Consider the following 20,746-nt stretch of genomic DNA (forward strand, 5'->3'; position numbering starts at 1 on the left):
ACAGGGGTGGGGAACAACCAGCCCCAGGGACATAGAAGGCCCTTGAAATCATTTGGCCTGGCCCTACCAAGGCATTAGGGATGAGTTAATTAAAAGGTTGACCAAATATAGCAGGCTAATTTTTAAGGGGATAACTTTGTATGGCCCCCAAATAATATTACAAATATCTAAACGGTTCCCCACCCTTGTATTAGAATATCAAGGTCCTGTATGAGACCATGGACACTGGGTAGAAAGGAAATATTTAGACCATCAGGTAGCCCTTATACTCAAGAGACATTAATATCACCTACAATTAGTAGCTATACTATATGCTAATTAGCTTGGACAACCTTCCAGGCAAAGCCAGGGCTACAAGGGAAGCCAGTGCTGGCAGCTGGGGGAAGGAAGGCCTACTCTTGTATGAATTTCATGCATCAGGCCTCTAGTGTATGTATAAAGGATAACTATTCTATAAAATCATTTGACCTACTATAACCTCATCAGCTTACTTTGAACAAAATTTTTTATTGCTAAGAAACATGAATCATGTATTGTTATGTTCACCTTGTGATAACTTGAACCTTCTATAAAAACAATGCTTTATACGCAATCTATCATTAAGAACTGTATGTTGAGCCGAAACTGGTTTGGCTCAGTGGATAGAGCATCGGTCTGCGGACTGAGGGGTCCTAGGTTCGATTCCGGTCAAGGGCATGTACATTGATTGCGGGTACATCCCTGGTGGGGTGTGTGCAGGAGGCAGCTAGTCGATGTTTCTCGCTCTCTGTCCCTCTCTCTTCCTCTCTGTAAAAAATCAACAAAATATATTAAAAAACAAAAAACAAAAAACTATATGTTGAAGTTATAGTAATAGTTAAAATATAGCTTATGTCTCTCAGTCGATTTTGCTGGAAGAATAAAGAAAGGTCAAAACTTTGATTTGGATAGGGAGAAAGCAGAATTACAGACGGTGTCACCTGAACAAATTCAGTGGATTAAAATATTAATGTTTATATTGAAATTATAGAACTGAAGAGATATGTTATGTTGGTTATAGGTCAAAAGCTTATTTAGAAAGACAAGCTAGAATAATACATTGAGTTATACTCTAACTTTACATTGTGTATAAAAAAATCCACACAGCAAACAACACACCCCATGTAAAACATTGCTTAAGTTTAATGTTTATTTCCCCAACACAGCCTAGCCTGCACTCTACTTGGATAAATTTTACAAGCTAGTTTTCTGCTGCTTCTAGTTTTAAACTTTAACCATGTTTCTGATGACAAGGAATGCTGCAAAAATACTCTAGTTCAACAAAGAGTTATGATCACAAAATAATTTTTATCCATTCTACAGTGTTTCAGATTTACCAGTTGATTCTTAAACACAAAGTAGATATAGATGCTAATGGTGGCTAATCTGGTATGTTTCTTATAGCAAACTGTTGTTCATGCAACACTTGTGCTCAAAGGGGAAGGCACAGGATTTCCTACAATGAGCCACCTTATAAAGAGTTCTTTTTGTACAAATTAATTTATGTCACATTTAATTTAGTGTGCATAACCTCAAAACTGAGGTATTATTCCAATTTATAAAAACCACTTGCATAACTCTTATGCAAGTTTTAAAAATACAAAGTTTTCTCCCTAAAGTGGCTCAAAATAGATTGTTCATGGCTGCCTACATCTAAGATAAAAAGATTCTAAAACAATTGAACAGATTAGGCATATTATTAAAGGTGTTCAAACCATTACTTGATTTGTACATCTATTCAAACCTCTTCATCAGTCTTTATTCAGCAGTACATATGCACCAAATTCGATTTTAGAAGTTTCCATATCATTTTCATAGAAAACAAAGTTTGAAAACAAATAACATTTAAACACAGCACGGTATTCTACTACAACTGAAACTTTTTTCTTCTTCTTTACAGGACTTAACAAAATCTAAAAATAAACTATGTTGTAGATTTACCTCATGCAAAGATCTTTATGTTATTTCTGAAAATGAAAAGGATGGCTTTTTAAAGCGCATTTTACTGTTTATACTATTATGGCAACATGTGTACTGCAACACAGTCTATTTTGAGGGAAATTTGATTTTTTTCCATGCAAAAATCTACACAAATTAGTTCCGATGATATGGAAAGCTTTTCATAGCATCAAACATTCATCTGGTGCAAATGCACAGGGAAACCTTCCTGAAAAGTTTTCTGACTTGAGAAGCAACTAAAAAGCTATACTAGGTAAATTAAAAAAACAAAACAAAAACCCACAAAAAAAAAAAAAAAAAAAAAATCCCCCAAAATAAAAGAAAAAAAAAAAAACCTAAAAAAAAAGAAAGAAAAAAAGAAAAAAAAGAGTAAGAATAAAGAAAAAAAAAGGAAAAAAAAAAAAAGAAAGAAAAAAAAAAAAGGAGGGGGTGGGGGAAAAGGGGAAATAGAAAACACAGGCTGCAGAGTAAACCAATGTCTGCTGCTAAACCGGTCTTTTGTTTTCATGTCCAGTGTACATAACACTTATGATCTCATTTTGATGATTTACTAGGTTTGTTATCAGCCCCCTGAAGGCGAATCAAGCTTGCATGCGTTCACATCCAGCACCACAACCACACTCTCATACACAGTCACTCCAGGACTAGGAGTCTGCTTCATGAGTGAAGAGCCCTAGATTTGAAAGATGAACCTGGCTCTCTCAGAGCCAGACATTCACTCAACACTGTCCATTCACACACTGCTTCATAGCAAGGCCTGGGCTCATTTTCCTTTGACTTATATGGGCATCCTATTCTCTTTTATGCTTACAAGGCTTGAAGATGACAATACTGCACTCTCCCTCAATTGATGTAGAGTAAGTCAACATTGAATGTTTCTTCTCAGGCACTGAAGATCTGTGACCTGTAGCCCTTTTCACTTTCATCAACCTAAATAAGCATTCATGTAAAGTTTTCATTACACTTTGCCACTCATTCTCACTCGCACCCACTCGCCATCTTGACCTCATTTGGGCATTTTCTGTGATTCCAAATGAAATCTTCACATTTTCTTTCCCGATTTAATGCAGCAGTAGATCCCATGAGCCAAGCTTGATGGATCAAACCTTTTTATATATATGTATATATATATATATATATATATCTCAGTGCTGCATTGTACCTAACTTCCATATTATCTTTCTAAAACTGGAACCCTTCTGTTGGTACATTGGCAGATGAATTGAAACCAAATGTTCCACCTTGTATTGCCTCTGGAACAAGGCTAGCATCTTCATCAATCTAAGAGAAAAAAGAAAAAAGGATGATTAGTTTAAAAGTATATATAAATAGCATTATAGTAATATTCCCATTTCCCTTTAAAAAGTATGAGAGAGATAATGTGTCAACATTATCCTATCATCCCTTTTAGAAAACTGAAACATTTTGTAAAGACTTTTTCTTAAGGATGCCAAAATGAGAAGAAATTGAGAATATGCAAGATAAATATCTTCTAAAAGAATGAAATATAAGTAATAAGTTGGAGATGGTCATACATTTTAAACTGAGAGGATACTCACTATAATTTCCCTTGTACCTGGGCAAATAGATAAAAGATGACATTAAAGAATTAATGCCACCAATTTTAAAATAAGTGTAGTCTTTGATTAATTTTTGTTTCTTTTGTTTTTAATCATCACCTGAAGACATGCTTAGAGAGTGGAAGGGAGAGGGAGAGAAGAAGAGGAAAGAGAGAGAGGAAAAGATGAGAAATATTGATGTTGCTTTCTGTATGCACTCTGACTGGGGATCAAACCTGTAACCCAGGTGTGTGCCCTGACCAGGAATCAAACTGTCAACCTTTTGGTGCACAGGATAAAGCTCCAATCAACTGAGCCACTCCAGCTGGGAGAGAAATGACATTTGGGCTTAAAATAGTAAAATATTATAATAGCTATTAACTAATAATGTTCTATATGCTTTATATCTAAAGGTTCTTTTATAAAATACCACATCTTTTATAAAATTATGAGCCAGTGAAAGTTCCTATAAATGTACACACGCCCTGAATTATTTTCACAATGTAAGAGAATAACAAAAACTGCATGTTGAGGTATTAAAAATCATAAGGCCTTGTGTATATCTACTTGCAAATTAGGACTTCCAAGAATCCAACTTTAAAGACATGTGATAAAAGCTACCCTTAAAAGAATATGCTTTTTCTGGATTTTATGTCTGATTTATTTAAACTGGTATTATATTCTAAATAGGACTTGATCATCTAAAGGACTTTATATCTAAATGGTTTAATCTCCATTAAGTAGAATCGGCAACTTTTTTTTCTGGTAGTCATGAGCTGCATTAACGATGGGGATACATTTTTTTTTTTTTTTTTTTTTTTTTTTTTTAAATATATTTTATTGATTTTTTACAGAATGGAAGAGAGAGGGATAGAGAGTTAGAAACATCGATGAGAGAGAATCATCGATCAGCTGCCCCTTGCACACCTCCAACTGGGGATGTGCCCGCAACCAAGGTACATGCCCTTGACCGGAATTGAACCTGGGACCTTTCAGTTCACAGGCCGACGCTCTATCCACTGAGATAAAGGGGATACATTCTTAGAAATGCACTGTTAGAGTGTACTTACACAATTAGATTGTACATATTGTCCATCACTGTCATTGTAATGCTAAACGTCTGTATGACTGGCAGCAGGTTTTTGCTACACCAGGTTCACATGAGTAATCACTGGGGTTTGACACTGTGATGTACATGACATCACTAGGCAATAAGAAGTTTTCAGCTCCATCATTCTAATATTATGGAACACCATTATTTGCATGATCCATTCTTGACTAAAATGTTATGTGGTGCATGACTGGTTTTGTCTTTTGCCAGATTGTGTTTGAGTAATACATGCTTAACAAAATGTTTAGGTTGGTTGGAGCACCATCACCAAAAGGTTGCAGTATGATTCCCAATCAGATCACATACTCAATTGTGGGTTCAATCCCTGGTCTGGATGCATACAGGAGAAAACTGATTGATTGATGTTTCTCTCTTAAGTCAATAAAAAATATCCTTGGATGAGGAATTAAAAAAAAGTTTAATAATATTCTACTCTTAATAATGTGGAAAAGTTTGTGTATAAGACTAATTCATTAAAATGTTGAGAAAATCATTCAAGAAATTCACTGGTGGTGGTATCTAACCATTATAATTTTCTAAGGAACAACTGCTTTTAATTTAGGCTTACTTTTCCAGAGGCAGTACTAAAAATTAATTTCATAATTTAATTTCCATTACCACATAAGATACTTTTGTATATTATACTTCACAATATATGGAAACATCTTTTTTGATGATTTATTTTTTCAACTTATCTACCTAACTTCATATTTGTTTTGGGTCATCAACTAAAAGTAACAGAATATAGTCAAAAGTGGATTAACTAAATATTGTCATGAAGAATTTATTACAGGACATCTACTATCACTGTTTTGTTTTATAAACATGTTATGCTATTAAAATATAAAATACGAGAACTATAAAGACATCAAGTGAAAAATAAAGCTTGACTTGTCCAGTGTCAAGAAACTATGCCTATCTTTTCTGCTATCAGAGCTAATACTATTTTTTAATGCCCCGAGGGACTTTGAAATATTGAAATAATTGTTTTTGAAACAAGTGATATTACTGCCATATACCTATTTTAATTCCATTCCCCTTAAATATATATATTCATGTCCTAGCTTAATATATTATTTCATATAGACATATATTAAGAAAACTATAAAGTTATTAAATACATCATCTGTAGAGAAGAACTGATCAATGATCTCATAGGCCAACTTGTAGATGTCTTCATTTTCATGATTTTGCAGTTGTTCAATTTTCTCCAGTCCTGCAAAAGATTTTATAAAGTAAAATAGAGTAATACCTAAAAAGTACTGACAAAAAAAGTTATAATAATCTTGGAACACATATCCAATTATTGAAATACAAATCTACAATTTTTGGGAACCTATTCTAAGGGTGAATCTTTTTTTTTTTTTTTTTTAAATCTTAATAAATCTTTATTGTTCAGATTATTACAATTGTTCCCCCCCCCCCCCATAGCACCTCTCTATCTGGTCTCCACCCTACCCTTTGCCCTTACCTCCCCCGTCCCACCCTCCCACCCCCACTGTCCTCATAAGGGTGAATCTTAAAAAATAAAAAGATTTTATGCACAAAGATATTGCATGTTTATCTTAAAAAATCAACAAGCAGAGTGTATAAATGCATATAAATGATTAAGCAATGGGACATCTACCTATTCAGAAGAATATTATATAATCACAATGTTTATATGGAGCAATAACATGTAAAATTGCTTTTGTTTCGTCAAATTGCTTTCTAGCATCTGCCAAGTTTTTCTAGTGAGTATATATGAAAAAAATTTACTATACTGGTGATTAATAAATAAATGTTAAGACACCTGTTAATTATAACAAGATCAACCATAGTATTTCAGGGAAAAATGAAATTTGCCCTGTAAACATTAGTGAGTTTGCTAAATCATAGGTAGAAACATTAAAAATACATAAATTTAACCTGTTGCTATGCAAATTAGGCCTTATTTTGCTTTTTAGGAGTAGTAATTTCAAGGTATCTGAAAAATAATGAAATTGCCCTTTCATGACTGTTCTTCCTCTATTTTCTTAAATGGTAATAGCTGTTTTGGGCTCATTTTCCATTCTACATTTTCCTTAGGAGGCCCTCCCATTAAAAAATTTGGCTACTAATATAGGCTGAGGATCTGTAAATCCTCATTCATAAAATTTAAATGCCGTCATGATATAATTCCACCAGGACATTTCACAGTTACCTAAAACTTGAACTGTCCAAAACATAACTTGTTATTTGCCTTTATTCATATAAACTGTTCTAATGTATTACTTGGTGATAACAGTTTGAAATCTAAGAGAAAGCCTAAGTTCTCTTTTCCTCAATATTCTACAATCAAATCTTAAAAGCCTCCATTTCTTAAATTTTGCAGACTCCCCTTTGTTTCTATATTCACTTAGTGGGCCATCATTTGTTATGGCCTAATTACTAATACTTTCCTACTATGCCCATTTTTAATTTTTCTGGTATTTACTTTCCAATTAGTTCCCTAACACTATTTCCCATCTTCTGTTCCTAACTTGATAGTTATGCATTATTTTCTTTGTTATTCTATTTGTCACTTTAGTAACTTTAAAAATATTAATCTTAGTTAATTTTCAAGCCTCTGCATTTCTTTACTAAGTTGAAGTAGTTCTCCTGTTATCACCGTTCTTTATTTACTTCTCAACTTCTGTCAGAAATACCTTTACTTTTATGCCTATCCAGGTTAACATTTACACTTTGTTCCACAGCCACATTTGAAACTTCCATGTTCTGTGTACTTGTTAATTCTAAGAGTTGAAAGCTAAGATGGGCTGTTTACAATCCAGATGGCTGATACACAGCCGGATTTGGGAACTACTGCCCTACAAAATTAGAATAAAGTTATTTAGTGTGCTACAAAAGCTTATGAAATTATAGGAACCTGCTTATTTGCCAGGTCTCAGCTTCATCTTTTGGCAGTTTCTACCCCATACTTTGTGATTCAGCAACACTGAATTACTTATAATTTGCTGAATGCTATTTCTCACCTCAGACTTTGCTCATGGTGTTATTTCTGCCTGGAACACCTTTCATCCCTTTTTACTTTATTAATCCTTATTCATCTCTCAAAATCCAGCTCAGGTGTGACTTCCTGCTTCTTCCAGGATGAATTAGGTATTTCATTTTGCTGTACATTTCTATTAGGGTAATTAGCACATTAAATCAGTTTATATTTATCTCCATACTAGACTACATGCCTTGAGGACAAAAACTGTGTCTTGTTTACCACTATCTTCCAAGTACCTTAGTACAATGCCTGTTCAATATATGGCAGCAATTCAGTTACCTAAGAATATGCAAGAAGCTGAGCAGGACTGTACATATAGAACACATTTAACGTTATTTATTTTATTCTGTTACTTAATTATCTAAGACAGAAAAATACAGGAGTACTTTACTAGTCAGAAAATAAACAGTTACAAAAAGAATATTAAAATGCGTAATAATAGCTTATAGTAAACTTACCTCCACATTCTTCTATAAGATTGGCTATGGTTTCTGCCTCATCTTCAGCCATTTTTAATATATTACTTAGTCCATCGAGCACTACTTGCACAACTTGTGCATCTTTTACAGTCAGCAAGTTGCAAAAAGGTGGAATAACATTTTGTTGAATTAGGCATGCCACCTGAAGAATAAAGACACCATGATATATTAAGCATAACTGAACTTTATTTGTGTACACTATCTCATTGAAGTAAAATTTTGAGTATGACCTAATCTCTTACATATTGTTAGACTACATTAATCAAATTTCCTTTTCTTTTTTATATAATAAGTTTATTTTTCTTAAAAATAAAGTGAAACATTTCTTTGGCATAAGAAACACTTTTTTCAAAGATACTTTCCCCTTTGAGATTAAGAAATTAAAATATTAGTTAAGAGTCTGAATATTTTTTAAAGAACTTCAACTGTTCAACGTGAGAGCATCCATTTGGCTCTTTACTGTTATATTTGGCATCCTCATATCCGTGGCCACCTTCTATTCACTATTCTATTGGTTCTGTAATATTTTCAAAATACTTTCCTATCATTTCTATATAGTTAGCTATTATTTACATGCATTTTTAAATTAAAAATTTTTATATTAATTTCAGAGAGGAAGGGAGGAGAGAGAACTAGCCTCTTGCACACCACCTACTGGGGACAAGCCCACAACCCAGGTATGTGCCCTGACCAGGGACAGAACAGTGACCTCCTGATTCATAGGTCGAAGTTCAACCACTGAGCCACACCAGCTAGACTATATGAATTTTTATCTTCTGCTATGCATTCCTATTTAAGTGGATTCACTGCTCACCATCAGTCTATAGCTTATTTGTGGTAACTATCAGTTTATTGCTTATCAGATCCAAATTCACCCTTTAAAATGATCTATGAGCCAAAGCTGGTTTGGCTCAGTGGTAGAGCATCCGTCTGCGGATATGAAAGGTCCCAGGTTCGATTCCGGTCAAGGGCATGTACATTGGTTGCGGACACAACCCCAGTAGGGGGTGTGCAAGAGGCAGCTAGTCGATGTTTCTCTCACATTGACGTTTCTAGCTCTCTATCTCTCTCCCTTCCTCCTCTCCATGAAATATCAATAAAATATATTAAAAAAAAAAATTTTTTTTTAATGATCTATGAAACATATCTGGGACCTTTAAAACCCATTTTCTTTTGTTACGTGGCACAATGTTTAGCTGTGATGCCTGCACAATCAGAGTGCACGCCTTTCTAAATTTTATGCCCTAAGGACCTCACATTCCTAACTCTAGTTTGTACTCCCAACCTTTTTTGGTTGAGTATTTAGATGCTGTAAATTTTTGTTTTTCATTTGTTAGAATCTGTGAGGCAGTTTCATTCTGCCCAATTCACCTGAAGTCATCTGGCTTAATATTGTTAAAGAGCCAAAAAAACTCCACAACAAACAAAAAACACCAACCCAACCCTGACTAGAAGTGCTCTGATCTTACTGTAAATTAGAAGGAAGTAGAATTGTAGGCCAGGAGTTGGAAAGAGAACACTTCTCATCTAAGAATTATAACTAAAGGAAGCCAATACACACACAAACCCACCCACCCCTATCACAGAATGTTATCTTTCTACTATTTTAAATTATGATTTTTTTGTTAATCCTCACCCGAGGATATTTTTCTATTGATTTTTAGAGTGGAAGGGAGAGGGCGAGACAAAACATCGGTGTGAGAAACACACTGATAGGTTGCCTCATGCACGAACCCTGACCTGGGCCTGGAAGGAGCCTGCAACCAAAGTTGCTTCATGCACATGCCCTTGACCAGAACTGAACCTGGGACTCTTCCGTCTGCAGGCAGACAGCCTATCCACTAAGAAATAAATAAAAGCTGAACTTACCTGATCTTTCCTTCCACTAATTGTTAAGTTACTTATGGCCCAAGCAGCTTCTTTCTGAGTGCCAAAATCCCCCTGCAAAAGCAAAGCAAAGGATACAAAATGAAATACAAAGTAAAATGGAAAAAATGTTTTCTGAAATGAGCTTTCTTTTCCCCATCTTTTAATGGATTTATTGGGGTAATACTAGTTAACTAAATTATACAGGTTTCAAATGCACAATGCCACAACTATCATGTGTTCACTGTATTGTGTTCACTGCTCCAAGTCAAGTCTCCGTCCATCACCATTTATCCCCCCATACCTTCCTCTAATACACATCACCATCACCACAGTTATTCGTGTTCATGAGTGTTTTTCTCTTTTTTGCTCAACCCTTCCACAACCCTTCTCTTTTCTGCTCAACCCTTACACAATGTAGAATATGACTATGTAAAATATGACTATAATTCAGCGAATTTAACAGATTTATCTGATTTTTCAACTGCTAAATATTTCCCCAGGTTTACTGCTGGCCTTTCTATAGGCACATCATTTTTACTTGTTAAAATATGCCTTAGAACCCAATTTACCCTAAACATATGAAGACTTGTTATGACTTGATATGTATGTATTATTGTTCAATAATATCAGATTAAATAAAGTGAAGGATAAAATGGTAAAAAAAAAAAAAACACCTCAGAAAAATGTACAGTTTAATTAAAGAAATGTCAAATTAAAAGAAAATATCCTTTTAAACATGTAAGTTTTAGAAATTATAATGCCCACCATTATAAGATTGTGGTGAAAACATTACTATCATATATTTCCTTTCAAATATAAATTGAAAAATATAGTTAAAAATTATTTGTCATGTGAGTTAGTAATCTCACTTTTAATAATTTACCAAGAAAATAATTTAAAACAAGATATTATAATAGATATTATGTATCTATCTCTATATTGTTTTAGCAGCACGTAACAGTTAAAAAAAGTAAAAGTAGCTCTAGCCAGTTTGGTTCAGTGGCTAGAGTGTTGGCCTGTGGATTAAAGGGTCTTGGGTTTGATTACAGTCAAGGGCAGATGCCTGGATTGTGGGCTGGATCCCCAGTAGGGGGCATGCAGAAGGCAGCCGATCAATGATTCTCTCATCACTGATGTTGCTATCTCTCTATCCTTCTCCCTTGCTCTGGGAAATCAATAAAAATATATTAAAAAAAAAAGAAAAAGTAAAAGCAACTCAAATTTTCAACAGGGGAATAATTATAGTAAATCTACTTAATGAAATAATAACCAGTTATTAAATTTTAAGAAGGCTAGCAACCTGGAAGAATGTTTATGATGTATTAAGAAAAATACATATCAATAAGAGGAATAAGAGGATTGAAAATTTAAACTGCAGTGGATATCTACCCTTATTTATTAGATTGTTTAACTCCAAATATTTGTTAGTAGGAGTGGAAAAAAAAAAAAAACCCTCCCCACACACAAAAATTACAAATTCCTTTTTAAAATACTATTTAATAGCAAAACATCTCAAAAATAAAATAAGTTGAATACATTATAGCACATCCATATATACACTGGAGTACTATGTAACTTCAACAAAAATAAGAAAAAAGAATAAGAAAGCTCATGTAATGGGAGTGATCTCCAGGATAATATTTCAAAAGAAGTATTTTTTAAAAAAGCAATGCAAGAAGAAAAAAAGGAATGGTAGGTGCCTGCAGCTAATTCCATCATGTCAGCAGGCTGAATTATCTGGAATGGTTGAGGGCATTTCCCCAAACCTGAAAAGGATGCATAAATGATTGCTTGCTGCTAGACAGCTGAGAGTATTTCAATCTATATGTTATTGCCTCCCACTGGCCAATCTGACAATGGATTCAGTATACTAAACTTTGGCCTTTGATGTGTATATCTACCATGCCTTAGGACAATTTGTGTTAATAAAAAGCAAGGGGTCCAGTCGAAACCGATTTGGCTCAGTGGATACAGCGTGGCCTGCGGAATGAAAGGTCCCGGGTTTGATTCCAGTCAAGGGCATGTACCTTGGTTGCGGGCACATCCCCAGTAGGCCCAGTAGGGGGTGTGCAAAAGGCAGCTGATCGATGATTCTCTCTCATCAATGTTTCTAACTCTCTATCCCTCTCCCTTCCTCACTGTAAAAAAATCAATAAAGTATATTAAAAAAAAAAAAAAAAGGCAAGGGGTTCAGAGAGACAACAGAACTTGGTTCCTTTAACTAAAAGTCTTCTCTGGCTCCCCAAAATGCCTTCTCCAGATTCCTGAAAGCTTATTAATTTCTACATAGTGCCTTCTCCAGATTCCTGAAAGCTTCTAGATGCTGGAATTCAGGCAGGTAGGAAAATGAGCATGTACACAGAGATTTGCTTATATTTAAAGAAGAAACAATGAAGGTATAAACCAAAAACTAACAAATACTATTATCTGTAAAGGAAGGGAGAGAATAAGGAGAAATGGACAGAAATGTAAGTTAGCCCTTTCAACTAAAACAAGGTATGTATTTTTTACTTGGAAACCACATAAATGCTTTATATAACCCAAACCAATATTTTAAAAATGGTATATTCATGTTGTTATGGTAGTGTGGTTTTATTTTGATAGATTTTACCTCATATATCCTCAATCTTTTCAGAAAGATTTCCAGAATAAGAAGAGGAGAATATAAAAACAAAGAAGTGAAAATAAAACACTATTATCTTAAATAGACATCAATATCCAATAGCTTCCTTTCATTCATGATTTGTTTTTTATAAATTTTCATGTTCACAACATTACAATATATTTTTCACTTTCTAAAAAATACATTATCACCTCTTTTGTTCACTCAGGCTAGAAACAAAAACAACCTTGTACAGTAGCAATGATCATCCTTAGTATCTGAACTATGATCCTGAAATACAATTCTCTACAAAAAGGAACCAGTACACCCTGCAGAAATAGTTCTTTCAAGGTCTAGGTCAGAAAATATACAGGATAAGGCTGGGAATCATGTCATACTCAAAAAGAAGCTCTCAAAAACTATAAGGTGATGTAAAAAAAATAAAACAAAAACCAAACACCAAATTTAAGAGGTTCCTATTGGTCAGGGAACCTGAGTGGCAGCAAGAACTATAATGGACAAAAATATCCATAATTTCTTAATAATATTAAAAATTCCACCCTAGTCTACTTTTGAGGTTGTTAGGAAACGAAGTTATTCTAAAAGTTGAGTGATAATAAGTAAGAATCAAGCATTTACCTGGCCTTGTCTATGTAAAATGTTATCCTGTAAAACTACAGTTGATAAGGAAAAGTTCTTTACTGAAGAATAGCAAATACATAAAGAATGACAAAATTAGAAGCATTTTGCATTTCTTAGTAAAATAAGGACCCAGGCAATGATCATCAATAAATGCCATTATGTGAAAGATTGATGTCTAACTTAATAATAATCAGCTGGCATGGGCTAAGAAGCAGGACATAATGTGTCTCCTGATGTGAATCATTAGAAAGTAGAGCAGTGCATAAAGATTCTTGTTTTACAAACTAAGCTTAAGCTACCAGTTTATAAGATATAGCTTCTACCACCAGTTTGTAGAAAACATGGAGAAAAATAAGATAGAAATATTCTCTTTATAGACCAGTGTTCAGAAAAAAATCTTCATACTGTGATTGTGACATTATTTTATTTTAATTAAAAAAAAATATATATATTTTATTGATTTTTCAGAGAGAGGAAGAGAGAGGGATAGAGAGTTAGAAACCTCAATGAGAATCATCCATCTGCTGCCTCTTGCACACCCCCTACTGGGGAGAATCGAACCCAGGACCCTTCAGTCCACAGGCTGATGCTCTATCCGCTGAGCCAAACCGGTCCCGGCTAAAATATATATTTTCTTGACTTTTTTATAGAGAGGAAGGGAGAGGGACAGAGAGTTAGAAACACTGATGAGAGAGAAACATTAACCAGCCGCCTCCTGCACACCCTCTACCAGGGATGTGCCTGCAACATGCTCAAACCTTGAGTCTGTAGGCCGATGCACTAACCACTGAGCAAAACTGCTTAGGGCTGATTGTGACATTTTAAACAGTCTCTTTCTCAAATGTTAATGTAAACATGAAGTATGATACAAACATATGATTAAATCAGACACTTGAAGTTAGATCTTGGGCAATTTATTTATCTATAGTATAGACAAAGAAACCATAGTTTCTTCGCCTGTCAAATGGGATAATTCTTAACCTCATATAGCAATGGTATTAAATGAGGTAATATATTTAAAGTGCTTAGCACAATACATTAAGCATGTATAATCAGTAGTAATAATGTGAATGTTTAACAAATCCAAGGATAACAGTAATTTTAATAAAAGAATGATACAGAAAGAGCAAGGGTTCCTAAAAAGAAATGTTTCTTGTATATAAAAACTGCTGGGTTTAAAAGTTTTAATATTAATACCACTTTGTGATAGTATTCATGCAAACTGTATAGGTTCTACTTAAACAGAAAAGTATACATTCACATAATTTAGTAGTTAAAAATTTTTTTTTTTTAGTTTTTTAAAAACTGATTTTAGAGAGGAGGAAAAGAGACAGACACAGAGACCGTGGGGAGGGAGGGAGGGAGGGAGGGAGGGAGGAAGAGAGAGAGAGAGAGAGGGAGAGAGAAAGAAGCATCAATCAGCTGCCTCCCACATGCATCCCAACTGGGTATTAAACATGCATCCTGGGTATGTGCTTCTACCAGGGTGGAACCCATGATCCTTCGTGCACAGTGACACCCCAATCGAGCCACATAGGTTAAATTTAATCCCTTTACTTTTACTCAGATACAACGAGATGATTTTCTTACCTTATCCAAAAGGTGTATTATCATTGGGACAAGATTGGCGTCAATTACTGCCTGAACCTGCTGCTGATTTCCTGCCGTGATGTTAGAGAGGAACCACACTGCTTCCTGTAAAACAAGACCCCTTCAGTATTTCTCATTAAAAAAATAAAATCTGCATCTGAACTAAGAAAAAACATCTTCACTATAATGTCCAAATTATTTTATTATTGAAGTAGAGGCCCGGTGCATGAAATTTGTGCATGGGGGGGGGGGGGTTTCCCTCCTCAGCCCAGCCTACACCCTCTCCAATCTGGAACCCCACAAGGGATGTCCCATTGCCCATTTATCCATCTCATAATCCAGGACTGCTGGCTCCCAACTGCTCACCTGCCTGCCTTCCTGATTGCCCCTAACCATTTCTGCCTGCCAGCCTGATCACCCCCTAACCACTACTCTGCCAGCCTGATTGATGTCTAACTGCTCCCCTGCCAGCCTATTTGCCCCAACTTCTCTCCTCTGCTGGCCTGATCACCCCTAACTGCCCTCCCCTGCAGGCTTGATTGCCCCCAATTGCCCTCCCTTCTAGGCCTGGTCCCTCCCAACTGCCCTCACCTGCTGGCCATCTGTGGTGGCCATCTTGTGTCCACATGGGGACAGGATCTTTGACCACATGGGGGCAGCTATCTTGATCTTGTGTGTTGGAGTGGTCAATCTGCATATTACTCTTTTATTAGATAGGATAGAGGCCTGGTGCATGGGTGGAGGCCAGCTGGTTTGCTCTGAAGGGGGTCTCCGATCAGGGTGGGGGTTCCCTTGGGGTGTGGGGCAGACTGTGCAAGGGGCCTGTGGTGGTTTGCAGGCCGGCCATGCCCCCCGGCGACCCAAGCGGAGACCCTGATACCTGGGATATATTTATTTTCTACAATTGAACTTTGTAGTCTGGAGTGGAGGCCTAGTTCAGCCAGGGTGTATGGAAAGCATGGCTTCTTCCATTGCCAGGGAGACCCAAGCCTTCCTCCTACTTTCTGTGGTGGCAGTCATCTTGGTTGGGGTTTATTTGCATAGTCGCTCTGATTGGTTGGTGGGCATGGCTTGTGGGTGTAGCAGATTGATGGTTAACTTGCGTATTACTATTTTATTAGGTAGAATGAGTTCCATAATAAAAATTTTAGGAATCTCAACTTCTCTATCCCGTTTTCCTATTTTCTTTCAATAAAATGCTAATGGTCCCAATCAAAGTCATAATGAACTAAATAACCCTTTTAGAGAATTCTTGAAAGCAATTTCCCAAACACTAAAACCCAAAAGAATATTGGCTGAACAAACACTAAAGAGTCAAAAGGCTGTAACACAAATACAAATGCTAAAACTACTGTGAACAGATTCAGCATCCCTTTCAGATAAAGTGCTCTATTTTCTATCCTATTCTCATCAAGAGTCCTAGCCCAAGTAGATAAATCTCAATTATCCATAATTGAGACATGAAAAATGAAATAGTGGGTTGCTTTAATGTACTTATTTGTAATAATTCTCTGCCCCAAGTCTCTTAAGAGCTAAAGCAGAACCAGATGTTTGATTGCTTTATTGGTCTACCTTAAGGATCTTTTTAAGCTACCCTTTATACCACAATGATGCCACTTTGGTTGAAATGTTCACACGTTTTTACAAGTTTTATAGATAACACATGAACACTGAAACTACAGTTAGCATGAAACAAGGCAAAATATCTACGTAACATCCCATGTAGAATATGACCATAATTTAGCAAACTTAACAGATTTATCAATTTACTAAAGAAAACATTTTCTCTAAGAAATTAGTAAACAAGTTTTATTCTAAAAACTATTAGTATTAGCTAGTGTGCATTAGGCTCTTTTGGATCAGATCACAGGAACACATTTAATGAACCTGTTAAAGATTTTAGGGTGTTAGGCTACTTAGGTGAGCTGTTTTTGGGTCATAATCATCAGCAATGTTGTAACCAACAACCCATATGTTTCTACAACAGCCTCAGATGCACTCCAATATCAGCATCACCAGTCAGTGCCCCCTTTCCATAGCCTCCACAATCACACGCACGCACACACACACTTTCTATTAAGTACCTATAAAATATTAAACTTAATTTACCTATAAAATATTAAACTTAGATTAATTTACATATTAAAAACTTCCAGTCATACAACATTCAACACCCAATTATCTTTATTTCATCATTTCCAAGAGAGCCAATCGGTTTATAACTGGTTTATTTATGGAAAATTACATACTAATTCATGCTAGGAAGAATAAAATATTTTATCTTTTCTTGATGTCTAAATGACAGTTGACATTGATATTATAGACAGTTTTGAGTCCCTAAGTTTACAAATGAAAACTGCTGATATTTTACATTACTTATTAAATAGTGTTTAAAAATACTTACTTTATTAATTTTCTCTTTGGGATGTGTCAGGAGTGCTGGGAAATGTGACAGAGCATCACAGTTCAAAACTACTTGTGTTTGCTCATCAGTTCCAGTAACAATGTTGCCCACAGCTCGAAGTGCAGCAGTCTGACACATAAAAAGATTTAATGAGATGTTGTTCTATGTGAAATACTTTTTCTTACCAGAGAGGTATGTCTGGCAGATTATGAAAGATCCATTCATTCATTCAAACTTATGTTTTTAGGAAAAGCTGTGTCAGACATTGATTTAGGAACATAAGAGTGAATAGGATACAACCCCCCCTCTTATGAAGCTTATTTTAGAAATCAGTCAATAAAAAAATGATAATTTTAGACAGTAATCTGGGCCATAAAAAAAAATAAGGTAGTACTTTAGATTTTATGTTTAGTGTTTCAATAGGTTAACACAAACAAAGTGCCTTTTCTGAAGGAAAGCAGGACTCTGCTTAAAAATAAGACTAGAGGCCTGGTGCACAAATTTGTGCCCCACTGGGGTCCCTTGGTCTGGCCTAGGGGATCGGGCTGAAATCAGCTCTCCGATATCCCTCGAGGGGTCCTGGATTGAGGGACCCACCAGTGCACAACTGGGTCAGGGGACAGATGTGGGAGGGCTCCAGGATGTGTCTGGCCCACCTTGCTCAGTCCCGATCTGCCAGACCCCAGCAGCAAGCTAACCTACTGGTTGGAGTGTCTGCCCCCTGGTGGTCAGTGCACATCATGGCGAGCAGTTTAGTGGCCTTAGCATATCATTAGCATATTATGCTTTGATTGGTTGAAGAGCCAGCTTGTCAACTGGACACTTAGCATATTAGGCTTTTATTATATAGGATTTTCCTATTCATATGAATTCGAATTGTCCATTATTTTCTTTAGTTGTATCAGATTATTTTCTGGTAAGATTTTTTTTTGGCTAATTTTTGTCTACAAACAATCCAGTTTCTTTTAAAAATTGAGATATAATTCACCCTTCCAAAGTGAATAATTAGTTGTTCTTAGTATATTCAAAGTTGTGCAACCATAACCAATATATAATTTCAGAACATTTTCATTTGGACTCTTTAACAGTAATTCCCATTGCCAATCACATTATGCTTATTCCTATGGATTTCCCTATTCTGGACATTTCATTAAAATAAAATAGATGATGGCTTTTCACATTTGGTTTCTTTTACTTAACATAATGCTTTTAAGGTGCACTCATGTTGTGGCATGTATGAGTATTTCATTCTTTTTTGTGGCCAAATAATATTCTACTGCATGGAAAGACTTCATTTTATTTAATCATTCATTAGTTGGTAAACATTTGGGTTGTTTTCACATTTTGGCTATTATGAAAAACTAGAGGCCCATTGTACGAAGATTTGTGCAATAGACCTTCCTTCCCCTGGCTGTCAACTGGTTTTCCTCTGGCACCCGGGACCCAGGCCTTGCTTCAGCCACAGTGGAGAAGACAAGCCTCCTTAGTCTTCAGTCTTTGCTCTGCACCTGTGTATGCAAATTAACCCACCATCTTTGTTGAGTACATTTGCATCCTCACTCCTGATTGGCTGTGGGCATCTTAGAGGCATGGTCAATTTGCATATCTATACAAGTTTTTGTGTGAAAATGTTTTTTCTGTTCTCTTGCATATATACCAGAAAGTGAAATTGCTGGGTACTGTAATAATTCTATGTCTAACTTTTTGAGGTACTGTCAAACTAATGTCCAAAGCAGCTGTGTCATTTTACATTTCCACCAGCAGTATATGAGTATCCCACTTTCTCCTTTGCCAACACCTGTTACTTTTTGTTTATAGCCATCCTGGTGGGTATGAAGTGGTATTTCCTTCTAGCTTTGATCTGCATTTCCTTAATGACTAATGATGCTGAACATGTCATACGCTCATTGACTAACTACATGTCTTCTTGGAAAAACTATATTTAAATCTTCTGTCCATTTTTAAATTGGGTTACTTATCTTTTTATTGTTTAGTTGAAGGAATTGTTTACATATTTTGTATACAAGTCCCTTTTCAAATATATTATTGCAAAATTCTCTTCTATTCTGCAGGATGTCTTTTCACTTTCTTGATGGTGTCCTAAGAAGTGCAAGTTTTAAATTCTGGTGAAGTCCAATTTAATTTTCCCCTCTTGGTTGCTTATGGTGGCATAGCTAAGAAGCTACTGACTAATCCAAAGTCATAACGATTTATGTCTGTTTTTTCTTCTAAAAAGTTTATACTTTTAGGGAGATCCAAGATGGCTGCGCCCAGTGAACACCTAGCCGCAGCCGCACACAACAATTTCAATAAAATACAACTAAAATATAAAATGGACATCGCCCAGAACTACAGGAAGGTTGACTGACTGGAAATTCTACAGCGAGAAGCAAGGAGAAAACCAGAAGGAGATGCGGAGGAGCTGGAAAAGTCCAAGGTACAGAGACACGTGGCGCGGAGAGGACGAAGCCGGAGAGGTGGGAGGCGGAGTGCCTAGCGGGCATTCCCTAGCGCAAAGAAGATAAAACTCCGACTGTGCTGGGCCCCCGACTGCTCTGAACCCCAGTTCTAGGCCAGACCCCGGGGACTCAGGCTCAGCTATAGGGAGCCGGGCTGTAAGGTGGAACCCCGGGGAGAGGCGAAAGGAGGTCCCGGCGGCGCGCACACTGCACACAGAGAAGGGACGGTCGGCTGTGCCGTGGGATTGCCCTGACGGGAAGGAGACTGGGGCTCCAGAATGCTCTGAACGCCACCTCCAACTCCACTTCCAACTGAACTGAACCCCAATACCGGGCTCATTGGGGGAGAGCATAGACTGCTTGGCAGCAGGCGAAAATCGAGGGCACCTTTCTCTCAGAGGCACTGGCAGCGAGCACTGAAGGACCCGCATAGGGCAGGGCTGACGGAAGCCAAAGCTGCAGGCTCCACCCTGAAACCCCGCCCCATCTGTAACTGCGAAATGCGACAACAAAATAGATCACAAACGAAAGAAATGGAGGACAAAAAGCGTCTGGATATAGAGTTCAAATCTACACTTATAAGGTTTTTCAAGAATTTAAGATGGATAAGGCCTATGAGGATATGAAAAGAGATCAACTAGAATTAATAAGGAGTCAACAAGAAATGATAAGGGATCAACAAGAAATAAAGAATACATTGTCTGAAATAAAAAATATTTTACAGAGTCCTAAAAACAGAAGGGAAGATCTCAAGAATCAAGTAAAAGAGTTGGAACATAAAGAGCCAGAAGACACTCCTCCACAGAAGCTAGAAGGCAAGAGAATCCAGAAAATTGAAGATAATGTAAGAAACCTCTGGGACAACTTCAAGCGAACCAACATCAGAATTATGGGGGTCCCAGAAGATGAGAGAGAGCAAGATATCGAAAACATACTGAAAGAAATAGTGACAGAAAACTTCCCCCACCTGGTGAAAGAATTAGACTTACAAGTCCAGGAAGCACACAGAACTCCAAACAAAAGGAATCTAAAGAGGACCAC

General features: G+C 36.3%; 1 protein-coding gene and 1 non-coding gene across 3 annotated transcripts in view; both read right to left on the minus strand.

Annotated features, from left to right (window-relative positions):
• Window positions 1-1,143: 1,143 nt before the first annotated feature.
• The window catches only part of KPNA4 (karyopherin subunit alpha 4), a 48,446-nt gene continuing 28,843 nt past the window's right edge, over window positions 1,144-20,746 (minus strand). Inside the window, exons 12-17 of one of the 2 annotated variants that reach the window (XM_036447323.2) lie at window positions 17,247-17,375; window positions 14,843-14,947; window positions 10,009-10,080; window positions 8,119-8,281; window positions 5,769-5,863; window positions 1,144-3,258 (exon numbers count right to left, since the gene is read on the minus strand). In XM_036447323.2, coding sequence (XP_036303216.1) covers window positions 3,160-3,258; window positions 5,769-5,863; window positions 8,119-8,281; window positions 10,009-10,080; window positions 14,843-14,947; window positions 17,247-17,375 — 663 coding nt within the window. In that variant the 3' untranslated portion in view covers window positions 1,144-3,159. The remainder of the gene's footprint in view (window positions 3,259-5,768; window positions 5,864-8,118; window positions 8,282-10,008; window positions 10,081-14,842; window positions 14,948-17,246; window positions 17,376-20,746) is intronic. The other variant, XM_045583646.1, reaches the window with a different exon arrangement.
• LOC118725195 lies at window positions 16,697-17,043 on the minus strand. The gene has a single exon (XR_004989921.1). It is a non-coding gene; the product is annotated as a small Cajal body-specific RNA 7 (non-coding RNA).

Source organism: Pipistrellus kuhlii, unplaced genomic scaffold (genome assembly GCF_014108245.1).
Source record: "Pipistrellus kuhlii isolate mPipKuh1 unplaced genomic scaffold, mPipKuh1.p scaffold_m20_p_2, whole genome shotgun sequence".
Classification (NCBI taxonomy): Eukaryota; Metazoa; Chordata; class Mammalia; order Chiroptera; family Vespertilionidae; genus Pipistrellus; species Pipistrellus kuhlii.